General features: G+C 40.8%; 1 protein-coding gene across 2 annotated transcripts in view; it reads right to left on the bottom strand.

The window, feature by feature from the left end:
- CHD1L (chromodomain helicase DNA binding protein 1 like) overlaps positions 1 to 18623 on the bottom strand; it is a 1563352-nt gene that overhangs the window by 128282 nt on the left and 1416447 nt on the right. For both annotated transcript variants that reach the window (XM_044072085.1, XM_044072086.1), the window contains exons 21-22: positions 11395 to 11509; positions 4728 to 4836 (exon numbers count right to left, since the gene is read on the bottom strand). In XM_044072085.1, the coding sequence (XP_043928020.1) occupies positions 4728 to 4836; positions 11395 to 11509 (224 nt within the window). The remainder of the gene's footprint in view (positions 1 to 4727; positions 4837 to 11394; positions 11510 to 18623) is intronic.

Raw genomic sequence — 18623 nt, forward strand, 5'->3', positions numbered from 1 at the left:
GATGACTTCCCAAAGGATACTATTATGCATTTATTGGCATTTTTAGTTTTAGCTCATGGTTCTGACACCATTTGTTTGTCTGTGTCAGCCCTTCCTAGAGAACATTTGTGTTGGTGTAGGATTCAATGGCAGCTCCTAATTTGCAATTATCTGCAAATTTAGTCAGACAGAGACCCCTGACATTGGCCTTGACTTAAGAGAAGTAAATGCCAAAAAGGAGTGGTCCAAGGACCTATCCCTGAGGGACCCACTTGTGACTGGCCTTTTGTAGAGGTGGACTCCATCCATCGGATGACTAACAGGTTTGTACATAACCTCTTGAGTTTGTCAACAATACCCAAGTGGGGTATTGTGTGAAATGCCTTGGTCAGGTCAAGGTAGGCAGTGTGAAGCATTCTGCCCTCATTCATTACTTTGGTGACCTTCTTAAAGAAGTCCAGCAGAATGAGTAGACATGACCTGACCTTGATGAAACCAAATTGGGAGAGGTCCAGTGTCTGGAGGTACTATATCATTATTGATCATTTCTGTGATAATTCTTTCCATGGCTTTGTATATAAGACTAGTGACACTAATCGGTCTGTAGATGGCCCACCTTTGTGCAACTGTTGCTGTTCTCCATTCATGAGGCATGAAGCCTGTTTGGAGGCTACAATTACATAGCATGGCCTGATAGGTCATGTTTCATGCTATTTATAAGGCAACTTGGGCTACTGTCTGGGCCTACTAATGCAATGTTCTTCTCCTTAGAGAGAGCATTAAGGACCTGTTCCCTATTGATAGCAGGGAGAGTTGTATTCAACGGTATTTCCTGAAGGAAGGTTGAGGGAGAGGGATGTGTAAAAGTTGGAGCTGAATTTGTCGGCCAGTAGGTTGTCTACATCTTCTGGCTTTTTTAATTTCTCCAAATCTTTTGGGTTTTTAATACCATGATGGGAATAGACCCCTTTCCTAAGTCAAAGTATGATTAAAGTTCATGAAATTAGTATTGTTTCAATCTTTTATGTCAACCAGAAGTGTTCTTCGCAGCACCCTAAATTTGCCCAGCAATGAATCCTTCTACAATTCGTATGGAGTTACAAGTATCAGTAACATATCTAAATATGACTGCAGATTCTTTTTTATAAGAGCTGTTGCTCTTACTACTATTGGAATTGTCTGGGTATCTTTCTTCTACATTGCCCTCATTTCTGTCTGGAAATCCAGATATTTTATGACTGTGTCTCTCTCTATACAAGACACTGTAGTCACTGGGTGTAGTATATGTGGCTCCAAGGTTTCAATTTATAATCTCGAAATGCTGAAATCTCGAATTGCTGCATTTCGAGACTATAAAGTCGAATTTTAAAATGTGGAAAGTGCATAATTGCAAATTCGAATATCTCAAATTCGCAGTTATGGATTTACATTACGTGACATGAGGTGTTTATGTTGGATGTAGTTTGATGTGGTGTATGGATTTGCTTGGAGTGTAAGGTAAGTGACTGTTTTTTAAGAGTTTTGGGTGGGAGTTTGAGTGTGTGTTAGATTGTTTTTAAGTTGCATATGTTGGTTAGGGTAGGTAGGTTAATGTATGTGTGTGTAATTGTTGGGTGGGTGTGTGTGTGTGTGTGTCTGCGTGCGTGTGAAGAACTGTGGAATGTCTGGGTGTGAGTGTTCTGTCAGTTACTGTTTGTGCGATCTTGGAGTGAGTATATATAAATAGGGGGTGTGGGAGGTGCAGGGGGGCTTGCCCCCCTATTTTTGTGTAGTGTAGGTATTTGCGTGTTTGGTGGGGTTTTTGTGTTTGTTTTGTGGTGTGGGTGTTGTGGTTTGTGTATGGTGTATGCTGTGTGTTTGGGTTTGTGAAGTTTCGGTTTTGTACTGTTTCAGCCTTATGGTCTCGAAATGCTGAAATTCGAGATTTCAGCATTTAGAGATTATGAAGTGAAACCGGCTCCAATTACAATGAGCTCTGCACACAACTGTGCATTGCCTTTGAGGTTGCGGACAAAGCTAGAGAATGTCTTGTGTCTGTCCTTGGCCTCGGGGGCCACATTTACATGAAATGTGGCTTTGGTAGACTTTATTTGTCCTCTGAGCTGTTTAGTTTGATGAGAGTGCTTTTATCCTGCTGGGTGCTGCACCTCCTAATTTTTGCCAAGATTTTCTTCCTTCTGTTATACAACCTACTGATTTCATGATTCCACTGGGGTGGCTTGTTTTTTTGAGTTAATTCTGTACTTCTTCCTGGTGGGTATAGCTGCCTCTATGCAGCTATTAACATGCATTGCTTATATAAGGTATCTATGAACAGTTCTACATAGGCAGCAGTGTTCTCAGATGTGGGTGTTGTTTGAAACAGTGCATTCAGGGCTTCTGAGGGTAGTTGTTATGTGTACTTCATCTAGGAGGTCTTTGGGGTTTAGGAAGGTTACATTCAAGTGCCTCAGCATATGTGGGTCTATACATCTGCTTTGAATTGTGTGTGACAGGTGCAGGCCTCAGCCCATTTAGTGATCCACAGTCTTGTCCCAAATAATGCAAGGGTCTGTAGGCTTGTTGTAGCCTTTTCCTGGTAGATGCCTTGAATAGCAACCAGACCATTTAGGAACGTCAAAGCACAGACACTCACTGCCAAACCAGAAACAGTCAGGAATCAATGAACGTTGCTCCTTATCTCACCACGAGCAGAATATAAGCACAAATTTCTAGCTGCCACTTATGAAGCAGTTATTAGGCTTTCTGGTGATCAGCAGTCTCCAGGAAATAATGTCCCTACACTCCTTCTCCCACCATGAGAAAACAGAAGCACTAATCCCAAGATGACTATTGAGAGGCAGAATGTGGGCTCTCCGATACCTGGTGGTTTTGTAATAGATGCTGCAGATTTTAAAGCTAAGATGGAAAAATGGTTTAACATTCTAGGCACTGCAGTGTGCACTAAGCAATTAGATAAGAAAGAGGTGGTAACTTAAGCTTTAGGTATCTAGGTGTTGAGCCACTAATTTTAACACAGCAAGATGGATTGAAAGGGGATGGGCACTTTGTATTCTGGTTCTAAGGAACATAGTGAGATGGCCAATAAATTTAAATACTTGAAGGGGAGTGATTTCAAAAAATTATAATTTTGTGCTTACTCACAACAGCCAATGAAAGGGGAGAGGGAAGGAGATATGTGGTAAAATTAACATAAGGAGCAAGCAACTAGAAATTCAGTTGACTTTAAAAAAAGAAAATTTCTGTAACTCACAAGAAACACAGCCGAGGTCTGTTTCCTAGTTTTAATATGCAGTTAAAAGGAGAATACAAGTAAAACACAGTGTAAAGAAAACAAATCACAACATACAAAGTAGAAGAAGGCAATAAAGTAATACAAAATACAAGAAAGCAAAAGCAAGCTAACCTTTCCCTCACAGCAAGTTGTGGTGGAGTCTGGGTGAGCTTTTCCAGTAAAGCTTTGAAATATTTCATTTTACCCCTTAAATAGAATGTTTCGTTCCTAGTTCCACCTTCAGTTCACAGATAATTAACGTAAACTGACCTATTCTGTCTTCTGTGTCGCTCCTTAATTGAACTGTTCTAATTTCTGTGTGACTCACAAGAAACACAGCTGTGGTCTCTTTCTTAGCTTTAATATGCAATTAAAAGCAGAATACGAGTAAATCACAGTGTAAAGAAAACAAATCACAATATACAAAATAGAAGAAGGCAGCACTAACTACTTCACTAACAGATAAGTTAGTGCAGCAAAGGGCATTCAATGCTTGCAACAGTTTGTGAGTTACGAGGGAGAGGGATAGGACACACACAAGCATAACTCTCAACCTCAAAGTGAGAAATCTAGACAAAGCCAAAACTAATGGGGGACAGAAATCACATAATCATTATTATTATTCTTATAAACTTTGAAAGCCACTAGAATAACAGCTTTTTCATTAACATGTTTTATTGAAGGATATGAAGTCTGAAACTTAAAAGTCTAGTATTAAAGACTGATTGTAATCAGGCGTGACTTACGAGGACAAGAAAAAAGAAGACTTTGGGAATGGTCTGACAACTCAGGGGCAGGTATGGGGTATGTGGTGTGCAAGGAGTGAAGGGGGATGTCTGTGCCAACACAGTGCATGGGCTGACAGTATTAACTACCACAAGAAAGTGCTGATCGGCACTCACTGGAGTTAAAAAAGAGATTCAAAGGCATGCAAATTAGCTGACAATGAAGTCTTTTCTCGTTACAGCTTATGTGTCTCTGAATCACAAATCTCTGCATGGAAACAGGGCCTTTCTATCATAGCCCTTACTGCGAGTACTGGGGTTCTTTCTGAATTCCCATGTGTGTCAATCAACAAAATGAGTATGCCCTCTAAGATGCTACACACCACAGGCCAGGTAAACCAGATTTGAAAATTACTTTACTTATAAGGCATAGTATCCAAAATTTAAATCTGATGAAGTGCAAGAAAATTGAAATACAACTCAAAACTGTTGCAATATTATATTATATTACAAAAAATTAAGATAAGGAGGGGGCAAGAGGGAAAAAAAAACATAGCATGAAAATGGGGAAAAAATGTCATCATACGTCAGTTAACATGCTCCATGACAAAAGTAGCAATGATGGGGCACGAAGCATCACATACTTAGAATATCTGAGGTAACGTATTCCATTTAAACCCTGCAAAGTGTGTTGCTGAGTTAAATGAGCAGTGGCATACAAAATAACACTGAGATTGTTTAAAGGATACATGTAGGTTGGGATCTTCCTTGCTGCCAGGTATTTGCGGATTAACCTTTCAGTTCCATACCAGTTAAAATTTTTGGTAGCATGGCCAATGCGAGGCAGATGGACACTGGCTGATAAAGTGAAACAAAAAAAATATATGGGTAAACAAATGTCATATTCCTTTTTATGAACAAAAAGAAAAAAAGTATTGCTAAACCATGCAAAATAGATGCTTGGAAAACAGTTGCACTATTTTCACTTAGGTTTTCTTTAAGTATTGTTTTTAACCATTCACATCTTTTTTTCCATACTACAATTTAACACATGCTATATGCTGGTCTTGAAAAATGTATTTAGAAATGAATGTTTTGGTTTACTGGTAATGGTGCCCCCACCATAATTTTCCATCAGTTCAAACATATACTATTAAGATACAGAAAAAAATTCAATTTTTTTCATTACAAAATGACAGCACTCAATCTGATTTTTTTAAATATAAAACAGATGTCTGGGTGAGTTAAGGAGGTGGGGTGGAAATCAGTCTCCTTATGAAAGTCAAAGCATTCTCCAAAGCAGTGAGCAGGGCTTCCTGCTGGGAATGGATGACAAAGTAATGGAATATTCTGATAAAGCAGTAGGGGGATGTGGGGCACTGGAGGTAATCACCTCTCAGCAAAACAGCAGGTCTTTTACGATGACTTTGTGAAAAATCTAGCAAAATTACAAGTCACTGGAAAAATGCACTTTAATAAATTCACTTTGATAACCACAGAAGAATGCCTTCTAGGGATTACAAAGCAGAAGTAGCGTAGCTACGGTGGGGTGAGAGGGGCAAATGCCCAGGTGCAATGTGCTGGGCATTGTGACTAGCCGATCTTGAGCTTTCTGTAATGAAATTCTGGCTTTTAAAAGCCATTACTGCATACGTGGTCAAACCTGAGTGCTGTAGCGCTCCGTGTGTGCTCTAAACTGTAGCAACTGCTGTGTCTATATTATCTTATCAAAGAGGCATTACAGCGAATGCCTCTTCATTGACCCCTAAAGAATGAACTGCCAGTTACATGAACGGCCGATTCAATGATTTTTTACCTAGGAAAAAAAAAACGAATTGGCCATCAGCATGAATTTGCCCCTTTCTCCACTGTAGTGTATATTTAGTTAGGGAGGTGGGGGGGCAAAGCCCCCCACTTTTATGTGTTTGTAGTGATGTTTCATTTCTGGACAGATCAGTGAGGTTTTTTCCTAGGGGAAAAAAAAAAAAATCGCTGAATCGGATGTTCGTGTAACTGGTGGTTCGTTCTTTAGGGGTCAGTGAAGAGGCATTCACTGTAATGGCTCTTCAATAAGATAATATAGACCCCAACTGCTTGCTACAATGCAGCAAACAGTTTGCTACATTTCAAAAGAAATTATGTTGTGGTAGGGTTGGGGGAAGATCACAGAAATGCGACCGGAATGGTGGTGGGGGGGCAGTGTGCCATGTATCTGGCCAACCTGGTTGGTGTGCCAAAGGAAGAGCTGGGGGGGGGGGCACAGATCTAACTGTAATACACCAACTGTTTACAATGTATGCATTGGCTTTGGGGAAGGAGTTGGACGCTGTTCACAATACCACCCCAGGGTGCTGGTTGAACCACATATGCGTCTGCATTAAAACCCTGTTTATATACAGTTCATTATGGTAAATCAATACATGAGTATGTTCAGTTAAGCAATAAAGCAGTTAAAAACCTAGAAGTATACAAACAAACATTACAGGTTCATAAGTGTGTACTAAGATAATGGCCATGGAGCCTTTACAAGCCTAGCCCATAGGATTACCCTGGCATCGTGCCACCCGACCTTAGTTCCCAGTTCCTTTGTCGAGTAAAGCCACTGGTGTGAGTCCTGGGGTGAATTTTCTATTTCCCATCCACTCATCAAGATTTCTCTTGAAAGGGGCCAGTGAGGTACTCTGCTTTACGTGTATGGGAAGTCTATTCCATAGCATGGGCAGTCTCTGGGTTATGAACCTGCCCCTCCAGCATGTTCTGTTGATTGTGGTAATGAGGTTGAGGTCTCTGGAGCAAGTGGTGTGGAGATATTGGGATTTCTTTAGATGTAACATTTCTAACAGAGCTGGGCCAGACATGGCTTTGTAAGTCAAGCACAGATCACCTCTAAGTAGGCGACATGAGACAGAGAATAGTTGGAGTTTTTTTAGTCTGTCCATATAAGACAAATGTTTAAGGCCTAGGATCCTCTTTGTGAAGTACCTTTGCGACTTCTCCAGTTATTGCAGGTGTTTAGTTAGGTACATGCCAAATGGGGCATTGTACTCAACGATTGGCCTAATGAGGGAAGAGTAGAGGGAGACAATGACCTCTTTCTTCCTGGATGCAAAACCCTTAGTAATCAGATGTGCCACATAGAAGGACTTTCTGACCACAATGGCGATGTGGTGGTCAAAAGAGAGGTTACTGTCAACCTGTATTCCCAGATCTCTTATAACGCCTTCTGTGTTCGGTGGACAACCATCGATGTGGTAGTTCATGGGAATTGAGTTTTTTCCAAAGGGGATGATGACATTTTTTGGCACTGAGCTTAAGGCCATGGTTCTGACACCAGTTGCCGGTCTCAGTGAGGCCTTTCTGTAGGATGTCAACATCACTTGGGGAGTTAATAATAGCTCCCAACTTGCAATCATCTGCGAACTTTGTCAGCCAGAGTCCCTTCATGTTGGCCTGGACTTCAGAGAAGTGGATACCAAACAGGAGAGTACCCAGGACCGAACCCTGTGGGACTCCACTCGTGACTGATCGGCAGTCTGACTTGGAGTCAGCTGCTTTCACACTGTGGGTTCTACCTGTGAGCCAGTTTGCAACCCACCCAGTGATATAGGGGTTGATGCCTAGCTTAGTGAGCTTTTCTATGATTCCTGAGTAGGGAATGGTGTCAAAGGCCTTGGTCAGATCAAGGTAGGCTGTATGAACCACCTTGCCTTCATCCACAGCTCTGGTGACTGATTCAAAGAAGTTGACCAAGTTGAGCAGGCATGATCTACCCTTCACAAAACCAAACTGTGTGGGATCCAGAATTTGGAGATTCCCTATATCCTTGTTTATTATATTACACAAGCCCAATTAATTTTGTTACATTCAACAAAGTCTTCTGCAGCAGAGGTCATACAGTATAGACTAGTGCTTACTGAAAGCAGCTGATGAGTAATGCTTCAGCAGTTACCTAGTCGAACCTGCTATGTCAGTAGATTTCAGGCAACAGTATCAGGGTCATAGGAAGTTACTAGGCAATTGGCCCTGAAGCCCTTACAAGCATAGCCAAGAATTTAGCCCATCATGTTCCGACAAGTCAGCAACGGATGCCCCTGTCCAGCAGGGACACAGGTGGAATCCGAGGTGTGTATTTTCTGTTCCCCATTCAGTTATTCAGGTTGTGCTTAAAAAGGGTTAATGAGGTACTCTGCTTGACATGGAGAGGGAGTCTATTCCAGAGAAGGGGAGTGTCTGGGACACAAATATGTTCTGCCAACAAAACCTATAGAAGTCACAGACCAGGTTGAGGTCACGCGTGTGGGTTAATGGAAATGCAGAGAAAATTTTTACACTTTCTCCCAGCTCTTTTCTTCATCAAGCAGGCAATAATGCAGAAAGAAGCTTAGGCATAAAGACTGCTGTCCTCCCCCAAAAGTGTGGTATGCTTACACACACACACACACACACACACACACACACACACACACACACACACACACACACACACACACACACACACACACACACACACACACAACCAACAAGAAAGGCCCCTGTAAACAGAAGGCAGAACCTTTCAGAAATAATGATGTGGAACTGCCAAATGCCATAAGAGCCTACCCTGATTTACACTGCTAAATTTACTCTGCTGCTTCTCCTGCACATAATTTACTCTGCTGCATGTAACACACTCTTTGTTCCTTCTGCTGCACGTAACTTACTCTGCTCCTTCTGCTGCACGTAACTTACTCTACTGCTTCTGCTGCACGTAACTTACTCTGCTGCTTCTGCTGCACGTAACTTACTCTGCTGCTTCTGGTGCACGTAACTTTCTCTGCTGTTTCTGTTGCACGTAACTTACCCTGCTGCTTCTGCTGCAGATAACGTACTATGCTGCTTCTGCTGCACATAACTTACTCTGCTGTTTCTGCTGCACGTAACTTACTCTGCTCCTTCTGGTGCACATAACTTACTCTGCTGCTTCTGCTGCACATAAATTACCCTGCTGCTTCTGCTGCACATAACTTACCCTGTTGCTTCAGCTGCACATAACTTACCCTGCTGCTTCTGCTGCACATAACTTACCCTGCTGCTTCTGCTGCACATAACTTACTCTGCTGCTTCTGCTGCACATAACTTACTCTGCTGCTTCTGCTGCACGTAACTTACTCTGCTCCTTCTGGTACACATAACCTACTCTGCTGCACGTAACTTATCCTGCTGCTTCTGCTGCATGTAACTTACCCTGCTGCATGTAACTTACTCTGCTGCTTCTCCTGCACGTAACTTACTCTGCTGCTTCTGGTGCACATAACTTACCCTGCTGGTTCTGGTGCACATAACTTACTCTGCTGCTTCTGGTGCACATAACTTACCCTGCTGCTTCTGGTGCACATAACTTACTCTGCTGCTTCTGGTGCACATAACACAGTAAAGGCAGAGGACTGGACACTTATTGTGCTTATAGGTCAACTATCTGAAGCCAAATGAAAAGCCATATACTTTTAGGTAAAGGGCATGAAACTACTATACCTTTTTTTATCAAGCCATGAGAGAGTGAAGTGTGACTCTGCTAAACACAGACTGGTCTGTTTGGTAAATGCCCTCTCTGCACCAGTAAATATGTGGCCCATGAAGCTGCAGTTATGATACCATCTATCCAAGGATACACTATGAAAAAAAATGCACATATGACTGCAGTGTTTGTGCAATAACCCTAGACTATCTTCATCAAGACCATTTTACACTAGTTACGAATGGAAAGGTTTAATGACAATACCAAAAACACTTTCATGAAAAAGTGTGAAAAGTCTGAAGTGATGCCGCATTACTGCAAAAGACCAGATGGGGTTCCCAAAGATAACAGCCTGCAGTTCGGACATCTGGCAACTTAAGGTAATGACCGCTAAGAGGGCATTTTCAAAGTATGAAAAGCACAGATGTTGCATTTACCAAAATAGCTGAATCAAACAGGGTAAGACAAGCCATTCAGTCATGAAATTCAGGACCTAGGTAGTGTTCTAAGGAAGTGCTGAACTTCAATTCCATCTTCTACAAGTCATGATGTTCAGCAATGTCAGAACTTTGCATAACCATCACTGAATAACTGTGACCTAAGTCATACAGGTGCCTGAGGTAAAGCAGGACCACATGCAGACTGACTGACGGTGAATAAGGTATCTATCCAGTCAGGCAGAGAACTCCTTCACTTAGCAGATTGATCCTGATGTGCAAAAGGCTTTCTGATGATGGAGATTACCGCCAAGAATTCAGCTAGCAGGTTCATCAGAAGCAAAAGTTCTAAATGAACATGCAGCCATGAAGCAGAGCTGGCTGTTGTCCCATCTGACAGAAACTTCCTTAGAACATTTTATATAGGTCTTCTGTACTGTTAAGAATATGACAGCCTACAACCCTGGGCTTCTTGGCAGCAAAGGGCCAAACAAAGATAATTCTTGGTCTTTGTTCTCTGAATTTTATGATAGGGCATGCAATCAAAGATAACAAAAGAAAAGCATATAAGCATATTCGCTATTATGGGAAATACAATGCATCCATCATTAACACCATCTTACCTGCTAAACTGATCAGACTAGGCTGAAGACCATGTTTTCTAGTGTCATGAAACAGGGTGATATCCAGGTTGCACCCTACCTAATGATTTGAACTAAAAGATGATTCCAGAAACCTCAGTTCTAGAACAGGACTGGAGCTGTGGCTTACAGAGATGTCTGCATATTTACTACACCCAAGATGTAAACAACTGTCTAGGTGATACCACACTCCAAGGCTCATTGCAAGAAAGACATCACCTCTCTGAGCAGGTGATATAAGCATGCACTGCCCTGTTTGTTATCATACCTTACCATAGCCTAGATGTCTGACAGGAAAAGGAAAGGTCCAGGTCTGCAAAGCCTTAAAGGCATGGAACACTGCCAGATACTAAGAAGAGGTATGTGCAGACACAGACTCCAATCCTCATGAATCAAGGAATAAATAAGGTGAACTAGTAATGTAAACATCATTAGGGCGTGTGGTAGATTATGATACAGGAAAGAAAAGTATACAATAAGGTTGGTGGGCAATGTCAGAGACTATATTTCTTAGCTACTTTATACCCATCATGGCGCTATTTCAGAACATACACAAACATATATTATGTGTGTGTGTGTGTGTGTGTGTGTGTGTGTGTGTGTGTGTGTGTGTATGCATGCCTATCTTATAGGGAACTCCCAACAGCAGCCATTGGCTGAACAGGTGATTTAGATACAGGGGCTGGTGGATAGCTAGTTAGTACCTACTGAGGAGAACTCCCTCACATAGCAGCTTTTTCTTATTATTAGCAAAATATAAATATTTAGGAGCATACATAAGAAACATTCTCACACAACTTTATTAGAAGCATGAAGGAAGTGTACTGTTAGAAGAGGTACATACCATTCCTCTTCTTGGCAGCAAAGTAAATTTTCTTGAGGCCTTCTTCCAGTGCTGTTAGTTTGATGCCAGACAGACTATTTGATCGATCCCTGTGTTGTGCAACTATTAAAGCCAGCTTAAAAAAAAGAAAACAGTAATAATAATCACTAAGTTAGAGCATTACCACTATTGTGTATCATAATAAAATTGATGACACTACACCAACAGGAATACTGTTTCACAAAAATAAAAAATATATAAAAGGTAAATTAATGATGAAAGAACACATCAGCCTCAAAAAAAAATGCATTCATTGACTCATTTACTGATTACCTGTTTCATCCAGTTCAAGGCTGACAGGGAGCTACAGTACATACCAGCACTGAGTAGGCACAAGGCAGAGATACCAGTCCTGGACATAATGCTAATTTGTCACAGGATGCACTCATTCCTACAAGGCACACATCTATGACCATTATGTAGCATCACCATTTCACCTACAGCATGGGAAGAAAACCTGCTGGAGAGACTAGGTTGGTCTCCCAGAGACTGCACTCTCACTGGAATAGACTTCCAATACACTTCAGAGCACCTCGCTGACCTTTTTCAAGTGCAACCTTGATGAGTGGATGGGAAACCACAATTTTTTCCCCAGGGGGTTCCACCTGTGTCCCTCACTGACATGGGTGACAGGTGCTGACTGAGATTTCCTTTCTGGGGATAAACTCTTGGCTAGGCTTGTAAGGGCCCCAGGGCCATTAGCCTATTAACCTCTTATGATCCTGTAATCCTAGGTGCAGCACCCAGCAATAAAAATCTACCCATTCACATGGAAATCATGCAGACTTTCAAAGATAGTACCATATTAGGAAACAAAGTGAAATACGAAGAGGTGGGAGGTAACAGTATTATATATTGCACTGACCAGTGCAAAACAAATGCTGTACAAAATAACTGCTTAAAAGTAGAGTTTAGAAGTGGTCTGAAGTTCACACTTTGGGCATCATTGCTCAACATCTTTCAGAAGTAGGAGGTGAAAATGATATACCAAAGCAATGACTTTTCTGTTTCAAAATGCTTTGCATACCTCTATAAATAGGTTCAACTTGAAACCCACAGGAATCTACAGAAATACAGATAGCAACTAAGAACAGTGAGGAATAGGAAGAGAAGCTGAGTAAACATCTTTTCAGAATGCTGCTGACATGTGAAGAAAATTAAAAATGTTATTCTAGGAAGGCAATTAGTTATGTGAATATTCACCATACCACCAGAATTCTAAAAGGCTTTTGCAGTAGGTATGACACACTAGAGTGGTACCACTTGTGAAGACTGGTAGTGAAGGGGTGAAGGCTGCCAGCCTAGTCAAATAGAATTTGATACATTCTGGCATTTGTAAATATAAATATAAAATACAGGTTTGTTTCTTAAATGAAAGAAACACTGTAAAATGTGAACTTCAAGATTGTAGCAACATTGCCATCTGCTGTAAGGAAAACTAAACCAAGCATTTCAAATGTTCTTTGAAATTAAAATTATGTTTTGTATGTCCTTTGAAGTTAGAATTTTGAGTAGACGAGTCTGGAGTAAGCATTCTGTCTATTGTTTTAAGGCTAAAGTTAATGACCAGAATTTACATATGGAATGTCCTTTATTGCTCTAAGTATAAAAGAATGTAAATGCAGTTTCAGTGTGGCCTGGGAACCAGGAAAGTGTAAACAAATGATGTAATGTTTTAGCAGAACTGCAGTTTCAATTTAAACAGTGAGAACCAGAGATTATTGAGCATTTTTGTCTTGATATCCAACCTCAGCACTGCCTGTTGTCTTACGTAAGTTATCTTATAAGTATGTTTTCTTGTGGAAATAGCTAGGACTATAAAGATTAGACAGAGTGTTTTTCTGTTATATCAGAACTTTCCTACTGTATTGTTTTAAGTTTCTGTGTGACCTCTGAACTCTTGAGTAGCATTGTGGTGTAGTAGTATTGTCTTGTGTTTTAATTATTTATTATTAAATATTTAAAAAACCTTCTACCTGTGGCTGGTTTGTGTAGAGACAAGTTAAGCTCTAGAGTACATTGCATATTTATAGAGTTTATTGTACAAGGCCACTCTAATAAGCCTTAAGACTGTTTAGTCACATTACCAATTGGATAATAATATTGCACAGTAATAATTGGACACCCTTTTAAGGGCCTTTGGGTAGCTGATAATTACTAGCTAGTGGTGGCAGGAATTAATACCGTATAGTCTGGGTAAAGGGGCACAGATGGAGAATCTGTGTCAGCCTTTCCCAGGAGTGTCTGTGAAGTTGTATAAATAAACACAAAAGAAAACTGAAGCCCAGAGATGTACAATAAAGCTCCAAGTCAGCAGAAACTGTTCAGTTACTTAATTCTCAGTGTAGTCACACAGTGTGGAAATGAAAATACTTAAAAAAATCACTTTTATTAAATCCACCAAAACACATAATGCTCAAACCACACGTTTTCTGTTCTTAACTTCATCAGATGTGGGCTGGAACTATTGTAGTGCCCTGTGAATGGCCAACATAGAAAAGTTGTTCTTGTCCTGTTTTCTGTACAATTAAGTTTATCATTGCTGGCATGTCCTTCTTAGACATTTCATCATAACTTTGTTTCCAAGATTTTTCACACCATGTGGAATTTTATTCAAGGAAAGCATATATCCATCTCCTGTTACCACTTCATATTCTTCAGAGGGGTATCCTTTGAAAGTTATAAGTTGGCTAATGTTCATATTAACTTCTGGGTCTATTGTGCCAACAGCATGTTGATTTCTTGAAAGAGAACGGCAGTCCACTAACCCCCGGAGTATAAGTTGCATAAATACTTATCTCAAAGTGTGGGTGTGTGTCAGCTACTTGGGCAGGGACACAAAGCACTGGTTGGAGAGAGAGGGTACTGGAGGTTAGCGTGTCAGCTAGGCTGAGATCTCGACCCTATAGCTGTGCCACTGAGGAGTCTTATTGGGGATCTGGGAAGCAAGGGAGAAACCAGCCCCAGACTGACTGTGATCTCTGTGTGCACTTAAGGGAAATTGTACTTTACTGTGTGTACCCGTTATCCTTTCCTCTCATATGAGATGCCCTCTCTGATGTTATTGGTGAGGATTGAGGCTTCTTGATTGCTGGGCCAGGGCACGGGCATCACACCACTAAACAAGACTTATGCCTTTGTTACTCCTTCTGTCCAGCAGTGTTTTCTGTACCAGTGAAATGAACAGCTATCCAGAAATGTAGAGGTCTGCTTGTTAATCTAGACATAAAATGTTGGCATATGCTTCTTTATTACAGCTGGAAGAAAATAGATTTGACCAATAGGCTCAGAAGACAGAAGCCAAAGCAAACCTACCCCTGTGGCACAGTGGGATAAAGCCCTTACTACACCACAGACAACCCCTGTTTGACTAGAAGCATGGATGCTGGCAGGACCAGGTAGGGGACGATGACAAGTGAGTGAATGATGCCTGCTTGCACATCGGGGGGGGGGGGGTGGCTTGAAGAACCTAGTGTGCCTTCGCTGCAAGTGGGGGGGGGGTGCTTTGAAGAACCTAGTGTGCCTTCACTGCAAGGAGTGTACAGCTTGATCAGGAGGCAGCTGTAGTCCAGCTCGCAGGCTGCCAAGGGGGTGGGAGATAAGACAATCAAACAGGCTCTGCACACTGGTCAGCTCCCTATCACCCAACTGTTGTTTCCATTGGAGAATGAAATGGGCCAGACATGTCTCATCTTGTTGGAGGAACAAATGCGCCAAATGGGTGCAGGAAAAAAAAGACACATACCACCCCAAGATATGATATCTAACTGCATCCTATAGTCCTGGCTTTGACTTCCTCAATTTCTAATTGTAAACTGTATTTTTCTGAACAACTCACTTAACCCTGTAAAGGGCTAATTCTTTCCAGTGAATTTACCTGGTTAATAAACAAGCAACTAAATAAATAAATAAATAAACAAACAAACAAATAAATAAATAAAGGCAGGTTAAAACAAAGCCCTAAATGTTTTTAACACAAAGTTCACATTTCCAGAAAAAAGGTCAAACTCAATTGACAAAGAAAGCAATGTCTGCAAAAGCCAAATGCATGTGGCAACATTTGGCGACACCATTGTGAAACAACTTACATTAAAGCAACTAATAGTTTCTAGTGGCTGGCTTCCAAGCTTCCCATTAGACTCAAACCACACCTGAAGAGTACAGAGCTCAACTGGAAATTAAAATAGCAGCAGCCATATTGACAAAAGCAAGCTGAGTAAAGAAGGATGAAAGAACCCGCCTGTTTGTAAGCCAAAACATCCTTTCCAAGAAGAAACTGGCATAAGTTGCTATACAACTGTAGTACAAGGGAAACCTGTTCCTAGCCTAGCCGGCATGAGGTTACCTGCATCATGTTTACTGTTTTCTTTCTTGCTTTTAATATAATGTTTAGAACGAGAAAATGCAAACCACATTCAAATCCTTGAGAAGGTATCCTGCATCTTCATTCAAAGCTATGGCAAACATGCACCAAGTGGTGAAGAGATACTTTTCTGATGTTCCCCATATAGATATGAAATCTGAGAACACTGCCAGATTTAACTTCCACTGCTGTCCCAAAGAGCTATATAACTTTAACTTATCTGCAATGGTACATCTGACTTCTAGAAGATGAACTGCTTCCAGCTAAAAGCAGAGAGGCACAGACACATCTCCACAGCCAGCTTGTTTATGCATCAGAAGACCGTAGCAATGTAAGTGATTACTTACTGTACCACTCATTCAAACACTGGGTGAACATCATTTACTAGCAAGAACTATTGCTAAACTCCTCTACTCATCCATCCATTTTCTGATAGCCTACCTTATCATTTATGGGGAAATCACAGCCTATCGCAGCAGCTAATCAGCTCAATGATGCTTATTCTGAACAAATTGCTGGTCTATCAAAGAAGTGACAGTCTCACTCACTTCCACAAGCATACATACCCATGCAGACACAAGCAGAACATAAAAATGTCTTACAGAAGGCACCCTAACTGAGGTTCTTGCTGCAAAACGGCAGTGTGCTACCCATGTCTTTCACAATTATGCAAATGCCCTGTTAAGAACAAGCTTGCACAACCTAAATTGATAGGGCGCCTAGATGTACTTTGTATCCTGTATCCAGTGTAACTGCTACAAAAACTGGCTGCATTGTAAAGACTCACCAGTGCGGATACATACAGGATGTAATTAAGGGAGGAACCCTGTTCATGGACTCTTGGGAAAGGTTAAACAAATTGCATTAGCAATGCTGTAAATTTCTTATATAGAACTTGGCATTCTAAACCAATCAGTATAATGTCTGACCATATCCCAGCACGCTGAGAAAGAACCTGGCCATTGGACACGCCTGAGATATGGTCCCATGGAATAATAACACTACTTCTTGAACTCTGTTCACAAAAGAAGCACTCTCCCGAGAAGAATCTATGGCAGCTCCCACAAAAACCTTCAGCTTAAGGGCAAGGATCTGACATGTTGACTGTGAGCCTCATGAAGTCTATGAGGTGGATTCATTATATTCAAATGTTTCAGTAAGTGATTTTCAAAAAAAGCCTGCAGGAGGCAGTTGTCTAGCTATGAGAGTAAAGTGTAATTCTCCCTGGCTAAGCTCATTAAAGGTTGAGGCCAGGTACTTGGAAAATGCAATGGGGTGGTTGTCAGGCCAAAGGAAGAACTGCAAAGTCACAGTCATGAAGCTCCACCTGAAACCTGAGAAGTCCCCTACAGGACTTGAAAATTTGAACGTGCCAATAAATGTTGGCCCGATCCAGGATAATCATATCTACAATGTCGTGGCACCAGATAAGTAAAGGTCTGATGCATTACCACCCTGAATGTTCTGGCCTTGACATGTATGTCTAGGCTTCACTTACTTTACATTTAATTCTACTATCTACCTTAATTGGGAAGAAGACACAGCATGAAATAGCAGCCTGTTCTTTGAAGGGAGGAGGAACCATTTCAATTACTTTTGCCTGCAGTGGAGAAGATGGACCACAACACCCCTGGAATAGACTGTGGCCATTGCTTGAACATGCACTTCATTTTGTAACCCCCTTTCAAGTGCACGATCCTCACACAAATTTCTCCAACTGCCCCAGAATTTTGCTAAGCTACTTCTTATCACAGCCACTATTTTAAATTTCAGGGAGAATGTTATAGAAAGAGGCAGAAAACAGGACCCTTGCTGAACTGAACCGAGGATAATGAAGGAGTAAAAGTCACTACTTTGCTAACAGGATCTCTGTCTGAATAGGAGGGACCAGTCCTAGTGAATTTCTGACCCTTTCCATCACCTCTAACTCAAGATGTACCACAGCTTTTCCCAAAAGATCCAGCTGGAAATAACTGACTTTTAAAGATGAATATGGACAACAAGCTTGCTTATACTAAAAAGGAAATCTCCATCCCTGCCTGCAGCAGCTGAGTATTCAGAGGTTACATGGAAGGAAAAAAAAATCATACAAAAGCTCTTTACTGCTTCCCAGTTACAGGCTAATACCTTAGTTTTAATACCAAAGAACCAAAGAAAACTCCTGTAGGAAAAGTAAGGTTCCTAAGCTTTCTAACCACATTTTCAGTAAAAGGCTGTAATTTTAGCCAAACCTTTCTTATAGCCATAAAATTACAAATTGAAAACGTGAAGCATAATAAACTACATAAAAATACACTTAAAATTTTGAAAAACATTTTAGAATCAGAATCAATTATATGTTTGACTCCACCTTCCAAAGAAATTTCTTTCAGCATTAAAGTAGTCCAACTAATACATCACTCTCTCATGTAACCATATATAAGAATAAACTTGGGACAAAGCCTACAGAATGAATTATCTTAATCACAGCCTCAGAAATCTTATATCCTTCCTGTTTGGGGGGAAGAATATATAAGACGACACAATTTTATTAAACCTATTTCCAGCCAAATCCACCGTCTCCAAATCAGATATACTGGAATTAAAACAGAGCTCTCAATCTTCTGAAAGAAGACCACGCAAATTAGTGTAACTAAAGGAATGATTTTTTTTTAGCTGATACAGAACTGGAATTGCCTACATAAAGTAAGGCCTTGCTGAGTTTAATTCTGGTGACTGCCAAACATGCAATTACCTGAAAATGAAAATCAAAGTCTAAACTAAATGAAATGGAAGTGGGATCCTTAGAAAAGGATAGAAGCAAATTGCACAGAAAAAATGGGAATTA

The sequence above is a fragment of the Protopterus annectens genome, chromosome 5.part0 (genome assembly GCF_019279795.1).
Source record: "Protopterus annectens isolate FY-2018-M chromosome 5.part0, PAN1.0, whole genome shotgun sequence".
Lineage (NCBI taxonomy): Eukaryota > Metazoa > Chordata > Ceratodontiformes > Protopteridae > Protopterus > Protopterus annectens.